The sequence below is a fragment of the Schizosaccharomyces cryophilus genome (genome assembly GCF_000004155.1).
Source record: "Schizosaccharomyces cryophilus OY26 unplaced genomic scaffold supercont4.1, whole genome shotgun sequence".
NCBI classification, from domain to species: Eukaryota; Fungi; Ascomycota; class Schizosaccharomycetes; order Schizosaccharomycetales; family Schizosaccharomycetaceae; genus Schizosaccharomyces; species Schizosaccharomyces cryophilus.
The window spans coordinates 2,690,190-2,706,326 of NW_013185624.1; the positions used below are offsets into that span (position 1 = coordinate 2,690,190).

Sequence of the window (16,137 nt, forward strand, 5' to 3'; positions counted from 1 at the left end):
TTTTAACCCACCGCTTCCAACTTTCTCCAACTGACGTTCTGTCGTTCACCAACAACCTCGCACCTTTCCTTTCTTAACATTTCATGATGTTTACAAGACAATTCATTTCAAAATCAGTTGCGTCGGCCTTAAGAAGGATGCCTGCTTCGTCAAGCATGGCTTCTCAAAGTCTGGCCAGATCCGCCGTCAACTCCCTTGTGAAAACTTCTGGTCCTTTGGGATTCATCCGTGGATACAATTCAGAGTCTACGGAGATCCCTGATTTCTCGGAATATAAAACCAAGTCCTCTAGTGACCGATCTCGTGTTGTTTCCTATGCCATGGTTGGTACCCTTGGTGCCTTAACCGCCGCTGGTGCCCAAGCTACTGTTCACGATTTTCTCGCTAGTTGGTCTGCTTCTGCTGACGTTTTGGCCATGTCCAAGACGGAAGTTGATTTGAACAAAATTCCCGAAGGCAAAAACATGGTTGTTAAATGGCAGGGTAAACCCGTCTTTATCCGCCATCGTACTCAAGCCGAAATTGATGAAGCCAATGCCATGGACATTAGCGCCCTCCGTGATCCTCAAGCCGACTCTGATCGTGTCCAAAAGCCTGAATGGTTAGTTATGATTGGCGTCTGTACTCACTTGGGTTGTGTTCCCATTGGTGAAGCTGGTGACTACGGCGGTTGGTTCTGTCCTTGCCACGGATCTCACTACGACATTTCTGGACGTATCCGTCGTGGCCCCGCTCCCATTAACTTGGTTATCCCTCAATACGTTTTTGATGGCGATAAGCTTATTGTTGGTTAAACACTCTACTAGTAACTGTTGCTTTCTGTTGCTTAGTTTTTACTACACCTAGTACCCCCCTCTTCTTTTCTCTTGATGCTTTTCTCCCCTCTCCTTTCTTTTTATAAATCATTCTCAATTGATAGTTTTCAAATTTGCAAGCGGCTATTGGAATTTTTCCCCTTGTCCTATGTCCTATTTGCATTTTACAGCTATTCGAAGTTCCAAAATAGTTAAAAGTCTTCTGCGCTTTTTACTAGTTTTCTTTTGACGTTTTCAATAGTAATTTGTGTTGTCTAACATAAGCTTAAGTTTTTACCTCATCCAAACCCATGTTTCCTTGCTCACAATCGATATTATGTTTGCGTTGTTCGATTTGCTGTAATACTTTTATATTTGCAAAATAATCTTGATACTTAGCCTTAGTGTCCATTAAAATTTCATACAGGAAAACCTGAACTTCCAATATCACAAAGTTTATTTGATACTGGTTATAAGACATAACCACATTATACTATCACTTACTGTTTAGCTGCTGTTAGGTACATTATATTAAACAAAAGGTAATCTTTATATAGGAACGACAGTCTTTAACCAAAAATTCCATTATGCCTGATCGATTTGTAATCCCAAACAAGCGACGTAACGCGCATCCTACTTTTTCATTACGAAAAAAAAAAAGAATTATATGCAAATGATCACGCGATACGACCTCTAAAAATTGAGGATATAAAAAGTATTCATCATAAATTTTACATACTTTAAGTATGATGCTAAATACAAAGAGGATCAATTTTTTTGAGCGTTGAAAAATCTTTTAAAGGAAGTAATCTATTTTGTTAGTAAACGAGGGCAAAGTAGAAGCATTTGATTTAGATGGAACTTACCTGGAGTTCTTCGAGCAATGACAGGTTCGCCTTTTCTGGGTGCTGGGTCAAATTGCAGGCTAAAAATAAATAATCATTAGTAATGAACAGCAAGAATCTCAAACGAACTTACAAAACTTGATTCATATTATCATCAACCTCCAAAATTGCTGCTTGATTACCGCAACGATAACAATAATTAGGCGCAGAAAAGATAGTTACAACATCGCCATCATGAGCCCAATTATAACCTTCCATTACCAGTTGATGAGCCCTTGCAGTCAAATTTAAGCCATTTGCATGATTGAAAGATTCAGATATGTCTTGTCCAAAGGTGTAACCAGCACCACGGGGAGAGATACCCCAGCCACAACGATCATCAGGATCAGACCAAAGCAGATCACACATAGGACCCTCATGAGGGACTTCTTGTACACGGTCTAATGATCGAATTTGATCCAATGAGTCAATACTAGGAGAAAGACCACCATGAAGACAAAATATACGATCCTCAATTAATGCAGTTAAGGGGAAATAGTCAAAAAGATTAGTAAAATACTTCCATACATTAGCAGAGCCATATTTACGCAAACATTCGTCATAAAATCCATAGACCTGGGTAATTTGACGGGATTCATGATTTCCTCTAAGTATTGTAATTCTTTGGGGAAACCGTAACTTCATAGCTACCAATAGACTGACTGTTTCAACGCTATGATAGCCTCTGTCCACATAATCTCCCATAAAAAGGTAGTTCATATCAGGTATATTGCCTCCAATTTTAAATAACTCCATTAAGTCGTGAAATTGTCCATGAATATCACCACAGACAGTAACAGGATTTCGTACAGGTTGAACATTACTTTCGCGGCACAGGACTTCCTTTGCCTACTCCAATGTTAGTACCTTTCGTTGCCAAACATTTCGAAATGCTTTCAAAAAAAGCTTTCATTTTCTTCATTTTAAAAGGAAGAAACTTCTAGCGCCGTTTATTTCAAATATCGTTGAATTCTTCTTATTTATAGAAGTCCCAATTATTTAGCATAGGTGTGGTTCGCTTCAAATTCCTCATAAATTAAAGAAATTTCTTACCTTTTCACAGAGGGCTTCTACATCTGACTCACTGAGAGGTTCGCACCTTTTTAATTGTTCGATCCATCCGTCGACATCTTTCAAAGAGGCGTTACTATCTCTAAATACTGATTGCGAGACATCTTCTGAATCTATAGACATCTATTCAATTTGGTTTTTTGGTGTAAAAAAAGCAATTTGATTGAGCTTCTGTTGCCTTGATGTTTGGTTGTGTCCCTGACTGCTAGTACCAACACTGGGTATAGGAATAAAGTAGTGCAAGCGAGAACGCAAAGAAAGGAATACGATCTCGTCATTCTACAATGAAAGGAAATAAAATACGCTACATATAATTCCTCTTTGAATTTCTAGTCTTTTCGTTCCATTCTACCTTCCTATACCCAAGTAATGCTGACGTTTAGTAGTTAGTTCTTGCCATCTCTTACTCAAGATCTCTCACCACTTGCCTATTTTATCAGATGTATATCCCTGTTTTATAGGAGAAAAGGAATCTCAAAAACTGTTTTTTTTTTCTTTTGTTGATACACTCATTCTCAAGAATAATGAGACAAGACAATAATACTCTTTCCTAAAAAACACCATCACATCCATCTACGTCAAGTACTAGAATTTAAACATAAACAAAAGTATGACATTTAACAAAAATTTGAATTATTTTTAACCCACATAAAATAACCTTCAACTAAACATAATAATATTCCCTCCAACCAATTATAGAAAGAAATTTTAAAAAACCTAAACCAAGTTCTTGAGCTTGGAAGTGGTATCGTGAGATTGGACTTCTATAGCCATTTGTTTCTTGTACTCCTCAATGTTGCAGTCCAATTTCACAACCTTTTTGTCCTTAACTTCCCAAAGCTCATTAGAAACTTGACCAATAAGACGGAAATCGTGTGAAACCAAAACAACACCACCGCTCCATCTGTTGATAGCTCCAGCCAAAGCATCAATTGATGTAATGTCCAAATGGTTAGTAGGTTCATCAAGCAAAAGAATGTGGGGTTCCTCCAAAGCAAGGGCAGCGAAGACGACACGGCTCTTCAAACCATCAGACAATGTACGGATTTCACTGGTTTGATGTTGACCAGACAAACCAAACTTACCCAGGACACTACGCCACTGTTGAAGTTCCCTGTTGGGGAATTTAGCTTTGTAAGTTTCGCTGACGTATTCAAGAGGGGATTTTTCATAAGGAAGTTGGTCAGCGCTGTGTTGCGAATACTTAGCCAACTTCAAGCCACTGTAACGAGAGACATTACCTTCGATAGGAATCAACATACCGGTAATCAAGTTCAATAAAGTGGACTTACCAGTACCGTTCTTACCAACAATGGCGACACGAGAGTCCATGTCGATACCAAAGGACAAGTCACGGTAAAGGGAATGGTCAATGTTTCCGTCATAGGAGAATGCAACATCATTAAAGGCAATGATGGGAGGAGGAAGCTTACGCACTTCCTCAAATTCAAAGCTGAATGAACGAGGAGGTTCGGGTTTTTCGATTAAACCAGCAGCTTCCATTTTGTCGATAATCTTTTGCTTAGACTTGGCTTGACGTACCAAGTTAGCATAAGTACCAGCGCCGGCAATAAACTTTTTAATATGCGCAATTTCCTCTTGTTGCTTAAGGTAAGCCTTCATTTGGTTGGTTTCGTTTTCTTCCTTAGTACGCATATAGATATCGAAGTTACCACCATAGTAAATCAATTGTTTTTTGGTATTTAAATCAATAATGTTTGTGCAAACACTATTGAGGAAATCTTGAGAGTGAGAAGTAACCACAAGACATTTGTCATACTTGGAAAGGTAGTTTTCCAACCAAACGACAGCTTCAAGATCCAAGTGGTTAGTAGGCTCGTCCAACAAAAGCAAAGAAGGCTTGATGAACAAAGCACGCGAAAGAGAGACACGCATACGCCAACCACCAGACATGTCCTTAGTAGGTTTTCTCATCGTTTCTTGAGAGAAACCCAAACCGCTCAAAATCATAGCAGCCTTAGCTTCAAAGGTGCTAGGATCCATGTCATCGAGTTCTTCGTATTTACTTTCAAGTAAAACGTCATCGACATTGTCTGCTGTCGAAAGCTCTTCGATTTCAAGTTCAAGCTTTTGAACCTTTTGCTTCGCAGATCTGATGATATAGTCAACAGCATTAATGTCTGTAGGCTCAGCCTCGGCATTAAGCAAGTAAACATCAATGTGCTCAGGGATCTCAACATCACGAGCAGCCAAGGACTGAAGGAAAGTACTCTTACCGGATCCATTTTCACCCAACAAACCATAACGTTGACCATGGTTAAGTTCGACGGTAGCATTCTCAACCAAGAGACGACCGTGGAAAGAGAGTGTGTAGCTGTCAATCTTAATATCACGACTCATAGAATGACTAATCAATACACCAGAAGCGCTTCTCTCAAAAATAGGATCAGAAGTGGATAATTGGGAAAGATCGGTTGTCACACCGTCAACTCCTTTGTCTTTGCCATTTTTTGAGGGTTTAGGTTTGGGAGCTTCACCCTTGGCAGCAAGGCGCTCAGCTTTCTTAGCCTATTCACAAATGTTAACATCTATTCTGCATAAAAAAAAAAAAAAAAAAATTTCCTCCAAAATTTTGAGTTTAGGCATCAATATAATTTCGTTAAATTCTCTTCTCGTCTACTTACCTCTCTTCTCAATTTCGATGATGATGCTGCTGACATGTTGGCTAAGAACAAACTAAATTTTGGAAAAATTCAACCTTTTGTAAATGGTGATATGTGACGTGTTGCCATCGCTTTGAATGAAAAATTTACACCTCCTTATTATTTTTTAACGCCACATACTAGCTTTCACTAAATTTTTTGTTTAGAAACGATACTAGCGAGCATGTAATTAAGTAAAATTTTCGTGAATGCCATTTTTTTTTTCATTTTACAGAAAAACAACCCGACCAACAAAAACAAAAAAAAAAAAAAAAAAAAAAAGAATAGTACTCATGAAAATTTTCTACATTCATATAGAAGCATAAAAATACATTAAGGATGACCCAAAAAACTGTGTTCTTAAGAAGGATGTATACAAATTAAACTCTTTGGGGTTTAAGAATCTAAACGACTGTAGTATAAAGTTAAAAACACCTAAATTGAAATCGAAGCTCTCGCTTGATAAACTCAAAACTCTCCTGCGACTTGTAAATATTTAAAGATGCAAGAATTAGGGTCCTCAACTGTTTATCAAGTTAGTATAAATAGTTTTAGTAGAAGGGTGGGTTCTACATACGATCTCCATAGGCAGTATCACAGCTGCAATGTTTATTGTTATCAGGACAGTAAACGATAGGTGAGTGCTCATAGCCAATATCCTTAAAAAAATAAATCTGGTTTTTATCAAGGAAAAGACTTAAAGCTATCGAATGAATTGGGGCGTCACCCCATCTCTAAAAAAAAATTAGCTCCTGCTGAAGAACGCCAAAGTAAAAGTTGTAATGGTTAAAGCTCAATATACCTCGTAAAAGAATCCGCCAGAATTGTCCAAATAATCAAAATATTTTTGATAGGCATCACTCCGGAAAAAATCCAAATCTGCAATTTCAAAATTGGACCACTAAAAGCTGTTAGCATAAAGTCATTTAGTTGATGCTTACAAAATGACATAAACTATAATCTTTTCCTTGATCTTTAGAAATCCAATCCCATAAATTGTTAGGTGCCAGCAGTTCAGGATAAGTCTCTACAAATTCCATTGTCGTATTCCACAGAGAGGGAATGGTAGCTGCAATTTCCTTGATGGTAATAACAAAACCATAGGTTTTATTCCTTTGACGAAGTTCAGTAAATGGATCCTTCCTTATGTCGCATAACAAATTAGAATCGTGCTCAACTCTCCAGTAGTATTTATATGAATCGAGAAGTGGATGCTTCCAAAAAAAACCAGAATAGTATCTGCACATTTGTCGATAAGACTTCTTCCCTCCATAAATAATGCCTCTCATTGCCATGCTCCCCCAAGATGCCTCAGCCCGCTCAGTATCTATAGAGTCAGGCATATCCCATTGCTCCCTGGGAATCTCACCAAAATAGACAGGACCGCTTGTTAAACGAGCAATTGTGTTTTTGAAAGTTTCGGAGAACGGCTCGTTATTTAGGAACACCCATGGGTATCGATATTTCCCGTTGAACTTACTTTCATAATTGAGAACCATCTTTACTATTTCAAATAACTCAGAATTCTTTGCTAGTGTAAGAAGAGTAGCATTTTCCTTTATGCTTGAATCATCCACATCGTTCATCAATTTCTGATTTAATTTCTCCAAACGTTTCTCAAACTTGGTGATTTCTACTAACTCTTCTCTTACGACGTAGTTGAAAATTATTCCAAAAGAAACAAAAACTAAAAGAAGCAATGTTGCATTTTTTACCAATTTCAATAATCCCATTATGTGACTTCTCCGTGCATCCCTCAAAGTTAGGTAGTGTCAAAAAAGTCATTTCAGTCACGGTGTTTCAAGGAATGCAAATCATAAAATGCACTGAACAACCTGGAAATACTTACGTTAATTGTCAATCCTGATATGCTGCTTTCGATGTATGAACAATTAAACATTTATTCAATTGAAATTTACTATGACAAGACATGATCTAGTAATTTATCTTAAAATGAATGTATCATCCTTTAAAATATTTACATAAGCAACGTAACTTCTAAACAATTTTAATAAGATCCATTATTACCTATTTCTGATATCCAATATCCCTTAAAGGAAGGTCTATATTACAAAAAATTTCAAGTATATTAACAAAAAGACAAAAAGAATGAGCTAGCACAGAAGCAAACCGAAACTCCACTCAAAATTCGATCTTAATTACTTTCGAGATACCTTCTTAGATCTAGCGGCCATTTGGTAAATTTTTTGAAGTGCTGACTTTACCTCTTTGTTATTGTCAAAATCATCAAGATCGTAATAGTTGGGAGCCAATTCAACCAGCCATTCAGGTCGAACAGAAGAAACAGTACGTATGAAGCTCTTGGTTGTTAACACAAATTCATTGTATACAACCCATTCTGGAGTGACCGACAATCCGCAAGAAGGATGAAGGGATACCATTTGATTATCCTTCATAGTCACATAATTTTTACCATTAGCAGATTTTTTAGCAACTTGCATGAAAAAGCCGCTGACAAGAGCTCTTCGTATGTTCACATAATAGTTTTTATCCTCGAAAGGAGTGGAAATCAAAGCTACTTGTTGTCGTTCCATTGTTCTTCTAAGTTGGTTTCGAACATTGTCAGCACTAATTAAAGCTCTGTGAGATAAAAAGTGATTCCAGCACCAATCGGATGTGCCTTCACTGGATTTATAAGCATGATATACATTTAATAAAGTCAGATGATCGCCATCGGGGTGTTCAAATTGCTGGCGAATTTCATCAGCAAGCTTTCTAGCAGAATTAGGACGCACAAATATACTGGGTACGGATAAAAGAGCAGTAAGAGACAGTACTTCGTTGGAGCAATAGAACTCAGGACTCCTGATTAACATCACAGCCAGATTGGGATCAAGGGGGAAGTCAGAAGCCTTACGGCCTAGTGGAGTTAAATTACCATCATCATCTAAACAAGCAAGGTAATTGAGTTCTTCCAAAGCACGCATCATGGTTTCAGGTGCGGGAGGATCCATATAATCAAAATGAACAAGGTCATCAATTCCTAACTTCTTCAATTCTAAAACGGTGCTGGAAAGATTGCTCCGAAGAATTTCCGGATAAGTTTGTTCAATTAATTCCTTACGAAATGCGTCTTCGGTATAAAGTCGGAAACACTTACCTGGACGGGTACGGCCTGCACGGCCTGCACGTTGTTGTGCGCTAGCCTTACTGATAGGACTCACTAAAAGAGATTCAACACGTATGCGAGGATTGTAAATTTTCTGTTTACTGAATCCAGGGTCAACGACATAAACAATTCCGTCAATTGTAAGTGACGTTTCAGCTATATTTGTAGAAATAACTACTTTGCGACCATAACCAGATTTAGAATCTTCTGGCGTTGGCTCAAAAATGCGTTGTTGTAGGTTCGGTGGTAAAGAACCATACAAAGGATATACATTCAAAGGACCTGCAGCTCCTTCTCGAAGCAATTCGTCAGCTTCTAATGCAATTTTACGACAAGCATCCTCGATTTCTTCTTCACCAGTAAGAAAAACTAAAATATCACCAGGACCTTCCTCAACATGGATTTGAAGGACAGTACGAAGAGCCGCCTCTAAATAATCACGTTCAGGATCTTGGGTATAATATATTTCGACAGGAAATGTTCGTCCTGGAACTGCTAGTAGAGGAGCGTCGAAAAAGTACTTTTGGAATTTTCTAGCATCTAGGGTTGCAGACATGACGATAATCTTTAAATCGGGTCTTTTTTGGGCTACACGTTTCATAAGACCCATCAGGATATCAGTAGCTAAAGTTCTTTCATGTGCTTCGTCAAGAATAATGCAGGAGTATTTTGAGAGCGTATGATCGGTCATGGCCTCGCGTAGCAGCATACCATCAGTCATATACTTCAAAAGGGTGTTGGGACCACTGCAGTCTTCGAAACGAATATTATAACCAACTTCTGCTCCAAGCTTCACATCCATTTCATCTGCAACACGCTTAGCAACTGACATAGCTGCAACACGACGAGGTTGGGTACAAGCAACTTGAGTATTAGTTAAATGTGGCAACTCGTCGTATAAAACAAACTGAGGAATTTGAGTAGTTTTACCTGATCCCGTTTCACCGACGAATACGATGATTTGGTTTTCATGGTAAAGTTTCAAGAATTCCTCCCTTTGCTGATGCACAGGCAATTGACGTCTTCCATCCAAGATTGCGAAGTATTTTTCGCTAAAAATTTCGTCGTTGAAAGGGTTGTTAGGTCCATTTTCTGCTTTTTCAACGGCTTCGACCGTCGTAGCACGTCTAGTTAATCCGTTGGAAGAAACACGATCTAAACCATTACTACCATCTTCTAAGTGAGATAGGTATGGATTTTTTGAATCAGAACGAGATTTTTTTAAAGCTGGTTCCATGCTATGCCCTCAAATTCAGCAATGTCAATTTGCTGAGTGTCGTATGGCAAAAAGCAGGAAAGTATTTAACAGCAAATTCAGCATATCGACGTTTTAACGAAATGCACTGATATTTAGTGAGACAATGTTATACATGTAAATACTAGCTAGATTTGAATAAATTAATAGAAGTAAATGAATAAAGACCGATTGCAAATAAATAATGAAAAGAGTTGGTCGAATATTACACGCATATTGCAGCGTTTGTGTAAGATTAAATCATTTAAATTACATCCAAAATGTGAGCACAAGAAAATATGAAACTTGTATCATGTGCATACACAACTGTAGTCGTACAAAAAAAGTGTATCATAAAAAAAAACAAAAAAAAGCAGAAAATGTAGCTTTAAGCAAGTGTTTTGATTAATGCATGAGACACGAAAACCCTTTGCCAGAAGCATTATGAATTTGCGTGGATGAAAGATGAATATGACTTCCATTCCTCAACACCAGATAGGTATTAGCTGCCCATTCAAGCCAGACTCGCATTCCATCAGTCATTCTCCATATGTGTAACTCAAGCTGGCTGTTTTCCGGAATGTACATGGGTTTCTATTGTCATGGTAAGTATGGGACCAAAAATTCTTACAGTAATATTAAAATAAAATAAAATAAAAAACATACCTCGACTGGAACATATATGGGGAACCACGAAAACATGTCAGGAGACTTTTCTTCCATCGTTGTTGGCAATGTGGAAAGCGAGATATTTTTGTACAGAGTAGCTTCAAAATAACCAGCAAAGCCATGCAAGACTCCAGGATTCGTAGCTTGAAAGCGCGCAACAGCATACCTTAGATTATGCTGATTTTTTGAATATACTCTCGTTTCATCGTTTGGGTGGTGAAACGACCAAAGTGGTTGAAATCGAAACTCATCATCTGGTGCCAAAAAATCTACGGAATTCATTAGAACAACGTACTGCCTAGAGAAAGCAAAAAAATCATTTAGATTGCGAGCTTCCGACCACAACTTTGGAGACATGATGGGAGTAATGTACGATGTATATGAAGAAGGAATACTTATTCCTGTTACCGGATTCAACACTCGCTGAACACCATCCAAACACTCTGGACTTAACTCATTATCTGCCATGCTTCCCAATAATTCGCTTACTAAGATATCGACTTTATATCCAGGATTCCATTCCCGCATATCCCCGAAAACAAGCGTCACTTTTCCAGCCCAATCCTGCCTGTTTCGTAGTAAAAGCATAGCGAATGCATTAGAGTTCTTCTCTAATGCTATTATATCTACCGTACGTGCTGATGATATAGCTGCCCGAAGAGCGCAATCAACCAAAGGGCCTCTTCCCGCACCTACTACAGCAATGCGAGTAACTGAACTTTCTTCACGGTCGTTTAAGGCCGTAAAAATTGCTTGCTCATACTGAGCATATTTCACTGGATCTCGCTCAAAAATTTCATATGTAATGTTTTCCAGATTGTGACTCAGAGGTTGTAATGGAATCTGTAAATAATCTTTGTATCCTCCTGCGAATTCTTCAACTAAAGGAGCTGGAGGCTGTGTATCAAAAAGGTGTTTCATATAAATGCTGTAGTCAGGTGATTCACCTACCTTGTCAGGAACATTACTGTCCCATAGAAAGACCTTTGGATTTAGTCTGATATATAAAGAAAAGATAGCTCGAAGTTTACGACCCAATACAGGGTAACCAGCCGGGTTTGGAACAAAAGCCATACAAGATATGGAAACCATACTAATAGGTTCAGCATACCATCGATTCACTAATTCTATGGGAGGAGAACACGATGGAGGCAATTCGAGAGCAATTTGTAATCGAGGATTGTAGTCACAGGAAGTTCGAATAGTATTCCACATCTTCCAACTGTCGAAAAAGTCTTCGTGACCATTTTCAATAGGTAATTGAATAATCAAACTGATATTAAAACTGGAATTCAACAAAGTTAAGATAGATCTAGCGTATTGCATTATGTTATCGGAATTTTTAGGACCATTACAAAGAACGCTAGAAAGACCACAGTAAGATGCAAATGAAACCTCTTTCATAAGGATTTCTTCAGACCGCTGAGCTATTAATGCATCGTTCGAATCCAACTCAATCCATTCTGACGTGAGTCCAATCACTTTGTTTACATGTTCTTCCTTTATGTTAGCTAAAACAATTCAGGAACCTAATTTTCAAACCTTCCGGATGATATGCTATTTCACTGTCAAGAAACTCTTGCACCCTCTCGAATGGTTCCAAACTCTCCACCCGTTGTTTTAATGCATCAGTACTCAACCTAACTCCAACAAAATCATAACCCTCTTGTAATGACAAATATATTGCTTCTTTAGAAGAAAAAATTCCTATAGTCGGTGCCTTTGAAGCCATAATCGGAAATGTTAGAGGACTACGCAAAGTCCGTGTTTATAACCATAACCTCATACGTATGGTAAGGGTAAGGCCAACTGACTTAACGGTTCAGCTGTAACTGGCCTACGAGCGATAGCTAAATCCTTTAACGAAGCGAAACCGTTTACGAACAATAATTGAAATTGCTAATACAGATAAAGTTGGTATTTATATTTCAATTCTATTTACGTGCAACTTTTTTACAAAGTCAATTATATAGCATTCAAATCTTGCTCAAAAACCTGTAAGAACAAAAACTTTGTAATCCTAACCATTGTAACGTAAGAATCAGAATGTCAGAAACTGGTGTAGAGAAGGAATTGCAAAACAAAAACTTTTTGTACGTTTTTTCACCCAATTCCAATCTTATGGAGAGCACCTCTTCAAAAGATGCAGTCGTGAAAAGGAAAGTTAAAGACGTGGAGACGACATAAACATCAATCCATATACAAAAGAATAAAAGAATGAAATTTTGAGGGACAGAGTAAATCGTTAAGATCGTAAGCAATTTTCATTAATGATCAGCTGAGCTTTGTTCAGTGGTAGATTTCGGTGCCATAGAAGTTCCAGTAGATTGCACTGGACGAGGATGTTGCTGCATTCTAGGATAGCGCCCACCACGACCACCTCGTCCACGGTTTGTACGCATACCAGAATAATGACCCTCCGTTCGACCACCCCGATACCATCCTCTGTTTTGACGGTAATAATCATCACGCATTATATTAGCACGCACACCTTCGGGTGTTTTAATCTTGTCTGCTACCTTATTCACAGCATCCTGATTCTCAAAGTGCACGTAAGCATAATTTGTAGGTGTCACATTTGAATTTGGTGGTAAATTTCTGTTTCGGTTCATCGAAGTGCGAATTTGAACATTAGTAATTAGCTGGTCAGCACCGTCAGTGAAGAAAGACCGAGCTTCTTCTTCGGTATTACAGGGTGTTATATGGAAGCCAAATCTTTCTTGACGCTCTCCGTAGTATGGACGGAATCCGCGTTCCATATTTTTCTGATAATCACCTTTGGAAGCATGTCGGTCATCAACATTTGAAGTAATCTGTTCTCTAGGAATCCTTTCAGCAACATCTTTATCGCTGGCAGTGCCCTCTCCTGTAATTGTCGTGTCTGCTAATCCTTTTTCGATATCTTTCGTGTCGCTAGGCAGCTTGGAAGCAGCGACAGACTCTTCCTCTTCATAAACAGTTTCTCTCCGAAGAGTTTGATCGGTGTAAACTTCATCTTTTTTCAAATATTCCTCAGAATCTACAGCTTTCGCGTCTTCAGCAATCGGCTCAGTAGTGGGTTCAACGGCACTCGCTTCATCGGCAACGGCAGGAGTTTCAGCTGGCGCTTCAGATTTTTGAGGTCTGGAGTAAGATCCACCAGTAAAACCTCCCTCAGTAACCCTATTGAAATTATTGGGTGCATAATTATCGTTCCGACGGGCGGCAGAGCGGCGATAACCCAAATTGAATCCAAAAGATTTACTTTCAACCTGGACGTGACCATTTTCTACCACGAAAACATTCCATCCAAAAGAGGCGTCAAGCAAATTAAAGTTCCAAAGATTTTTCAATGCAGTTCCAGGTAACATATTATTCATGGCATAACTATTGGTGGCATCAGGCATTCTGGAAACGAGACGCGTAACATTGTTCACTAAATGTTGCTGATCAGGAGTGACCATTCGTTCAACTTCTGACTTGACGGTTTCCCAAACTTCCATGAACTGAGCGCGGCCAGCAGAAAGTTTCTGTAAATAGTGTTCTGGATTTGGATTCACGGAAAACTCATTATAACTGGCTCCATAACGAAAGTGTAGGCCAGCGGATAAAGTCAGATCAGCTTGGAGAACGGTAGCAAGTTGACAAAATACACCTTCTCGACCAATAGGATGGTGAGTTACGAAGATACGAGTTTCTTCCCTATCAAGACAACTCTTTGCGGTCTCTATCAGTTCACCGATTTGAAGGACTGTTGTCCATGTAGTGCCTTGAGCACCTGCAATACTGCCCTTTCCCTCACCGTTATCGAACAGTTTGAAAGGAACATAAGGGCCACCAAGTCCAAGTAAACGAATTTTTAAATCGCCTACCTGCAAAAGGTGAGAGTGAAGTTCATCAATGATATTAAGATTAGGGATGGAGTATTCAACAGTAGCGAATTTTTCTAAAACATGAACGTCTTCAGAAGCGCCCCATACAGTATAGACAGGAACAACAAATTTCTTTTCCTGAGACAAAAAATACGGAAGTTCGGATAATAGGCAATCAGGATGCGAAGCGATGCTGTTTTTTAGTTCGCCTATTGGGTTCGAAGGGTAATAGTCAAAACTTTTTGATCTAGGCAAACGTTTTATGAGAGGCGAAAACTGGACTATATGACGAAGAGTTCTTAGAGAAGTTAGTTTCATACTGAAGGTATACGCAAAGAGCAACGAACCTTTCTGAAATATTAGGTAAAGAAGATCGTTCAAAAAATCCAAAATCGCCGGTGTGAATGACACAATCAGCACGAGTCTCTTCGGCAAGCTTGTTGATAAGGCTTAATTCACCTAAAATTTAATGGAATTAGTCAGACAATTACTTGGTGAAATCAAAAGAACCGCAATAAGAAAGCCACGATAAAAATAAAATCTGCAGTATAAAACGGGTAAAGATGATTGTTCATGTAATCATTTCTCAGCCCGTTATCAAGTTATACAACAGAAGTTATGTAAAAGTAGTAAGTCTTAACGGGTTCACTTTATGAGTTTGCATACCACGAACATCAGCAATACAGAGGATTCTTGACCCATTGTTCAAAACAAGCACATTTTGTGAATTATCAGTTTCTGTGAATGAACCAGGGTTAGGAGTTGTTTGGTCATTGTTCTGTTCGGTTCCCACTACTTGGGCTTCTGTTGATAAATCACTTTTAGCCGTCTTTTCACAGTCAGCATTTTTCAAATTACTTTTCTTGCTCTGTGACATACATCCAAACTCATTCTTTCTTAAATTTTTTTCAGGAAATGGTTGAAAGGCTATTTTGGGGTAGGTAAGTAAGTAATGAGCGAAAGAGGTTAAGACCTATTAGGCAGTAAGGAGTTCACCATGAAAGCAAAGATCAAAAAGTGGGGGTGTTTAGCGCGTTTCTCTATAGTACGCTAAATGGGGTTAAACTTTTGCAATGTAATTGTGACTAAGCAAGCTTACGATTCGTATATGCTAAGCTATAAATAAACAAACTGGAGAAAGAAACAAAAATAGGCATGAATCAGAATACGCGATGGAAAGGTTTTCTAACAAAATAAAATCATTCTATCAAAAAATTGTTTTTAAAAGCATTTATTAATGAGACATTCTTTTACGAAGGATGGTCCGAATAAAATTTAACTTCGCAACAAATAAAAATTGGTAAATAAATGAAGCCCGATTTCAAAGGAGAATGTTCAATCAAAGAAAAATTAATAAAGCAATAATAAACAAATTTGCTTGCTCTAATAGTTTATTTTGAATCTGAAATACAATGAATCAATAATGCTTCCCATCCTAATACCTCTGATACCCTACAACTAGTAACAAAAAAATATAAAGTCACTTTATAAAACACTATAAGCTTTTTCATGAATCCTTTTATAGCACATAACAAACAAACATTCGAAAAGTGTCTTTACAATTGTAGACTTTATAGAACAAGTAGATTACACATTTACAACTATTTTAGAATGTATTAATCTACAGAAATTCTGTGTTAACAACTGGCCGGTTGGCCGAGCGGTCTATGGCGTAGCACTCAAGTGAAAACTTGGACTGTATAAGTCTTGCTATATCGAATGATGCGAGGGTTCGAATCCCTCACCGGTCAAATACTTTTTGTGTAACGCTTTCTTACATAATACATATGCACTTTCTTATTGATCTTATTTATGCTGAAAATTTTGTCCTTGTTTGTAAG

At 38.1% G+C, this 16,137-nt stretch overlaps 7 protein-coding genes and 1 non-coding gene across 8 annotated transcripts; 2 read left to right on the top strand and 6 right to left on the bottom strand.

Annotated features, from left to right (window-relative positions):
• The first annotated feature begins 36 nt into the window (after nt 1-36).
• Nucleotides 37-1,763, top strand: SPOG_04140 (ubiquinol-cytochrome-c reductase complex subunit 5). The gene has a single exon (XM_013166402.1). It carries the CDS (start codon nt 84-86, stop codon nt 792-794), a length of 711 nt encoding a protein of 236 aa, XP_013021856.1. The 5' UTR covers nt 37-83; the 3' UTR covers nt 795-1,763.
• On the bottom strand, nt 1,096-3,213 carry SPOG_04142 (serine/threonine protein phosphatase Ppa2). Its single transcript, XM_013166403.1, has 4 exons — nt 2,732-3,213; nt 1,773-2,527; nt 1,661-1,719; nt 1,096-1,604 (listed from the first exon to the last, which is right to left on the bottom strand). The coding sequence occupies exons 1-4, from the start codon at nt 2,870-2,872 to the stop codon at nt 1,591-1,593; spliced, it is 969 nt and encodes a 322-aa protein (XP_013021857.1). The 5' UTR covers nt 2,873-3,213; the 3' UTR covers nt 1,096-1,590.
• Nucleotides 3,214-3,251: 38 nt separating this feature from the next.
• SPOG_04143 (ribosome biogenesis ATPase) lies at nt 3,252-5,437 on the bottom strand. The gene is made up of 2 exons (XM_013166404.1): nt 5,395-5,437; nt 3,252-5,278 (listed from the first exon to the last, which is right to left on the bottom strand). The coding sequence occupies exons 1-2, from the start codon at nt 5,428-5,430 to the stop codon at nt 3,467-3,469; spliced, it is 1,848 nt and encodes a 615-aa protein (XP_013021858.1). The 5' UTR covers nt 5,431-5,437; the 3' UTR covers nt 3,252-3,466.
• Nucleotides 5,438-5,725: 288 nt separating this feature from the next.
• Nucleotides 5,726-7,208, bottom strand: SPOG_04144 (alpha-1,2-mannosyltransferase). The gene is made up of 4 exons (XM_013166405.1): nt 6,354-7,208; nt 6,215-6,313; nt 5,990-6,146; nt 5,726-5,936 (listed from the first exon to the last, which is right to left on the bottom strand). Exons 1-4 carry the CDS (start codon nt 7,143-7,145, stop codon nt 5,881-5,883), a joined length of 1,104 nt encoding a protein of 367 aa, XP_013021859.1. The 5' UTR covers nt 7,146-7,208; the 3' UTR covers nt 5,726-5,880.
• A 173-nt stretch (nt 7,209-7,381) lies between these two features.
• SPOG_04145 (ATP-dependent RNA helicase Prp43) lies at nt 7,382-9,823 on the bottom strand. The gene has a single exon (XM_013166406.1). The coding sequence runs from the start codon at nt 9,777-9,779 to the stop codon at nt 7,572-7,574; it is 2,208 nt and encodes a 735-aa protein (XP_013021860.1). The 5' UTR covers nt 9,780-9,823; the 3' UTR covers nt 7,382-7,571.
• A 60-nt stretch (nt 9,824-9,883) lies between these two features.
• SPOG_04146 (type II protein arginine N-methyltransferase Skb1) lies at nt 9,884-12,448 on the bottom strand. Its single transcript, XM_013166407.1, has 3 exons — nt 11,988-12,448; nt 10,443-11,941; nt 9,884-10,370 (listed from the first exon to the last, which is right to left on the bottom strand). Exons 1-3 carry the CDS (start codon nt 12,175-12,177, stop codon nt 10,182-10,184), a joined length of 1,878 nt encoding a protein of 625 aa, XP_013021861.1. The 5' UTR covers nt 12,178-12,448; the 3' UTR covers nt 9,884-10,181.
• On the bottom strand, nt 12,374-15,268 carry SPOG_04147 (uncharacterized protein). The gene is made up of 4 exons (XM_013166408.1): nt 15,176-15,268; nt 14,963-15,125; nt 14,644-14,755; nt 12,374-14,594 (listed from the first exon to the last, which is right to left on the bottom strand). The coding sequence occupies exons 1-4, from the start codon at nt 15,185-15,187 to the stop codon at nt 12,713-12,715; spliced, it is 2,169 nt and encodes a 722-aa protein (XP_013021862.1). The 5' UTR covers nt 15,188-15,268; the 3' UTR covers nt 12,374-12,712.
• Nucleotides 15,269-15,942: 674 nt separating this feature from the next.
• On the top strand, nt 15,943-16,047 carry SPOG_16168. Its single transcript has one exon. It is a non-coding gene; the product is annotated as a tRNA-Leu (tRNA).
• The last annotated feature ends 90 nt before the right edge of the window (nt 16,048-16,137 follow it).

What these genes read in the sequence shown, in the direction of transcription:
- SPOG_04140 (XM_013166402.1), top strand. Translation starts at nt 84, where the DNA reads ATGATGTTTACAAGACAATTCATTTCAAAATCAGTTGCGTCGGCCTTA.
- SPOG_04142 (XM_013166403.1), bottom strand. Translation starts at nt 2,872, where the DNA reads ATGTCTATAGATTCAGAAGATGTCTCGCAATCAGTATTTAGAGATAGT. An exon ending in TAGAAGCCCTCTGTGAAAAG is followed by an intron (nt 2,528 to 2,731) that starts GTAAGAAATTTC and finishes ACATTGGAGTAG; the next exon opens with GCAAAGGAAGTCCTGTGCCG. An exon ending in GATAATATGAATCAAGTTTT is followed by an intron (nt 1,720 to 1,772) that starts GTAAGTTCGTTT and finishes ATTTATTTTTAG; the next exon opens with CCTGCAATTTGACCCAGCAC.
- SPOG_04143 (XM_013166404.1), bottom strand. Translation starts at nt 5,430, where the DNA reads ATGTCAGCAGCATCATCATCGAAATTGAGAAGAGAG. An exon ending in CATCGAAATTGAGAAGAGAG is followed by an intron (nt 5,279 to 5,394) that starts GTAAGTAGACGA and finishes ATTTGTGAATAG; the next exon opens with GCTAAGAAAGCTGAGCGCCT.
- SPOG_04144 (XM_013166405.1), bottom strand. Translation starts at nt 7,145, where the DNA reads ATGGGATTATTGAAATTGGTAAAAAATGCAACATTGCTTCTTTTAGTT. An exon ending in ATTATAGTTTATGTCATTTT is followed by an intron (nt 6,314 to 6,353) that starts GTAAGCATCAAC and finishes AACAGCTTTTAG; the next exon opens with TGGTCCAATTTTGAAATTGC. An exon ending in CTGGCGGATTCTTTTACGAG is followed by an intron (nt 6,147 to 6,214) that starts GTATATTGAGCT and finishes ATTTTTTTTTAG; the next exon opens with AGATGGGGTGACGCCCCAAT.
- SPOG_04145 (XM_013166406.1), bottom strand. Translation starts at nt 9,779, where the DNA reads ATGGAACCAGCTTTAAAAAAATCTCGTTCTGATTCAAAAAATCCATAC.
- SPOG_04146 (XM_013166407.1), bottom strand. Translation starts at nt 12,177, where the DNA reads ATGGCTTCAAAGGCACCGACTATAGGAATTTTTTCTTCTAAAGAAGCA. An exon ending in AATAGCATATCATCCGGAAG is followed by an intron (nt 11,942 to 11,987) that starts GTTTGAAAATTA and finishes ACATAAAGGAAG; the next exon opens with AACATGTAAACAAAGTGATT. An exon ending in CCATATATGTTCCAGTCGAG is followed by an intron (nt 10,371 to 10,442) that starts GTATGTTTTTTA and finishes CCATGACAATAG; the next exon opens with AAACCCATGTACATTCCGGA.
- SPOG_04147 (XM_013166408.1), bottom strand. An exon ending in CTGTATTGCTGATGTTCGTG is followed by an intron (nt 14,756 to 14,962) that starts GTATGCAAACTC and finishes ATTAAATTTTAG; the next exon opens with GTGAATTAAGCCTTATCAAC. An exon ending in TTACCTAATATTTCAGAAAG is followed by an intron (nt 14,595 to 14,643) that starts GTTCGTTGCTCT and finishes AACTTCTCTAAG; the next exon opens with AACTCTTCGTCATATAGTCC.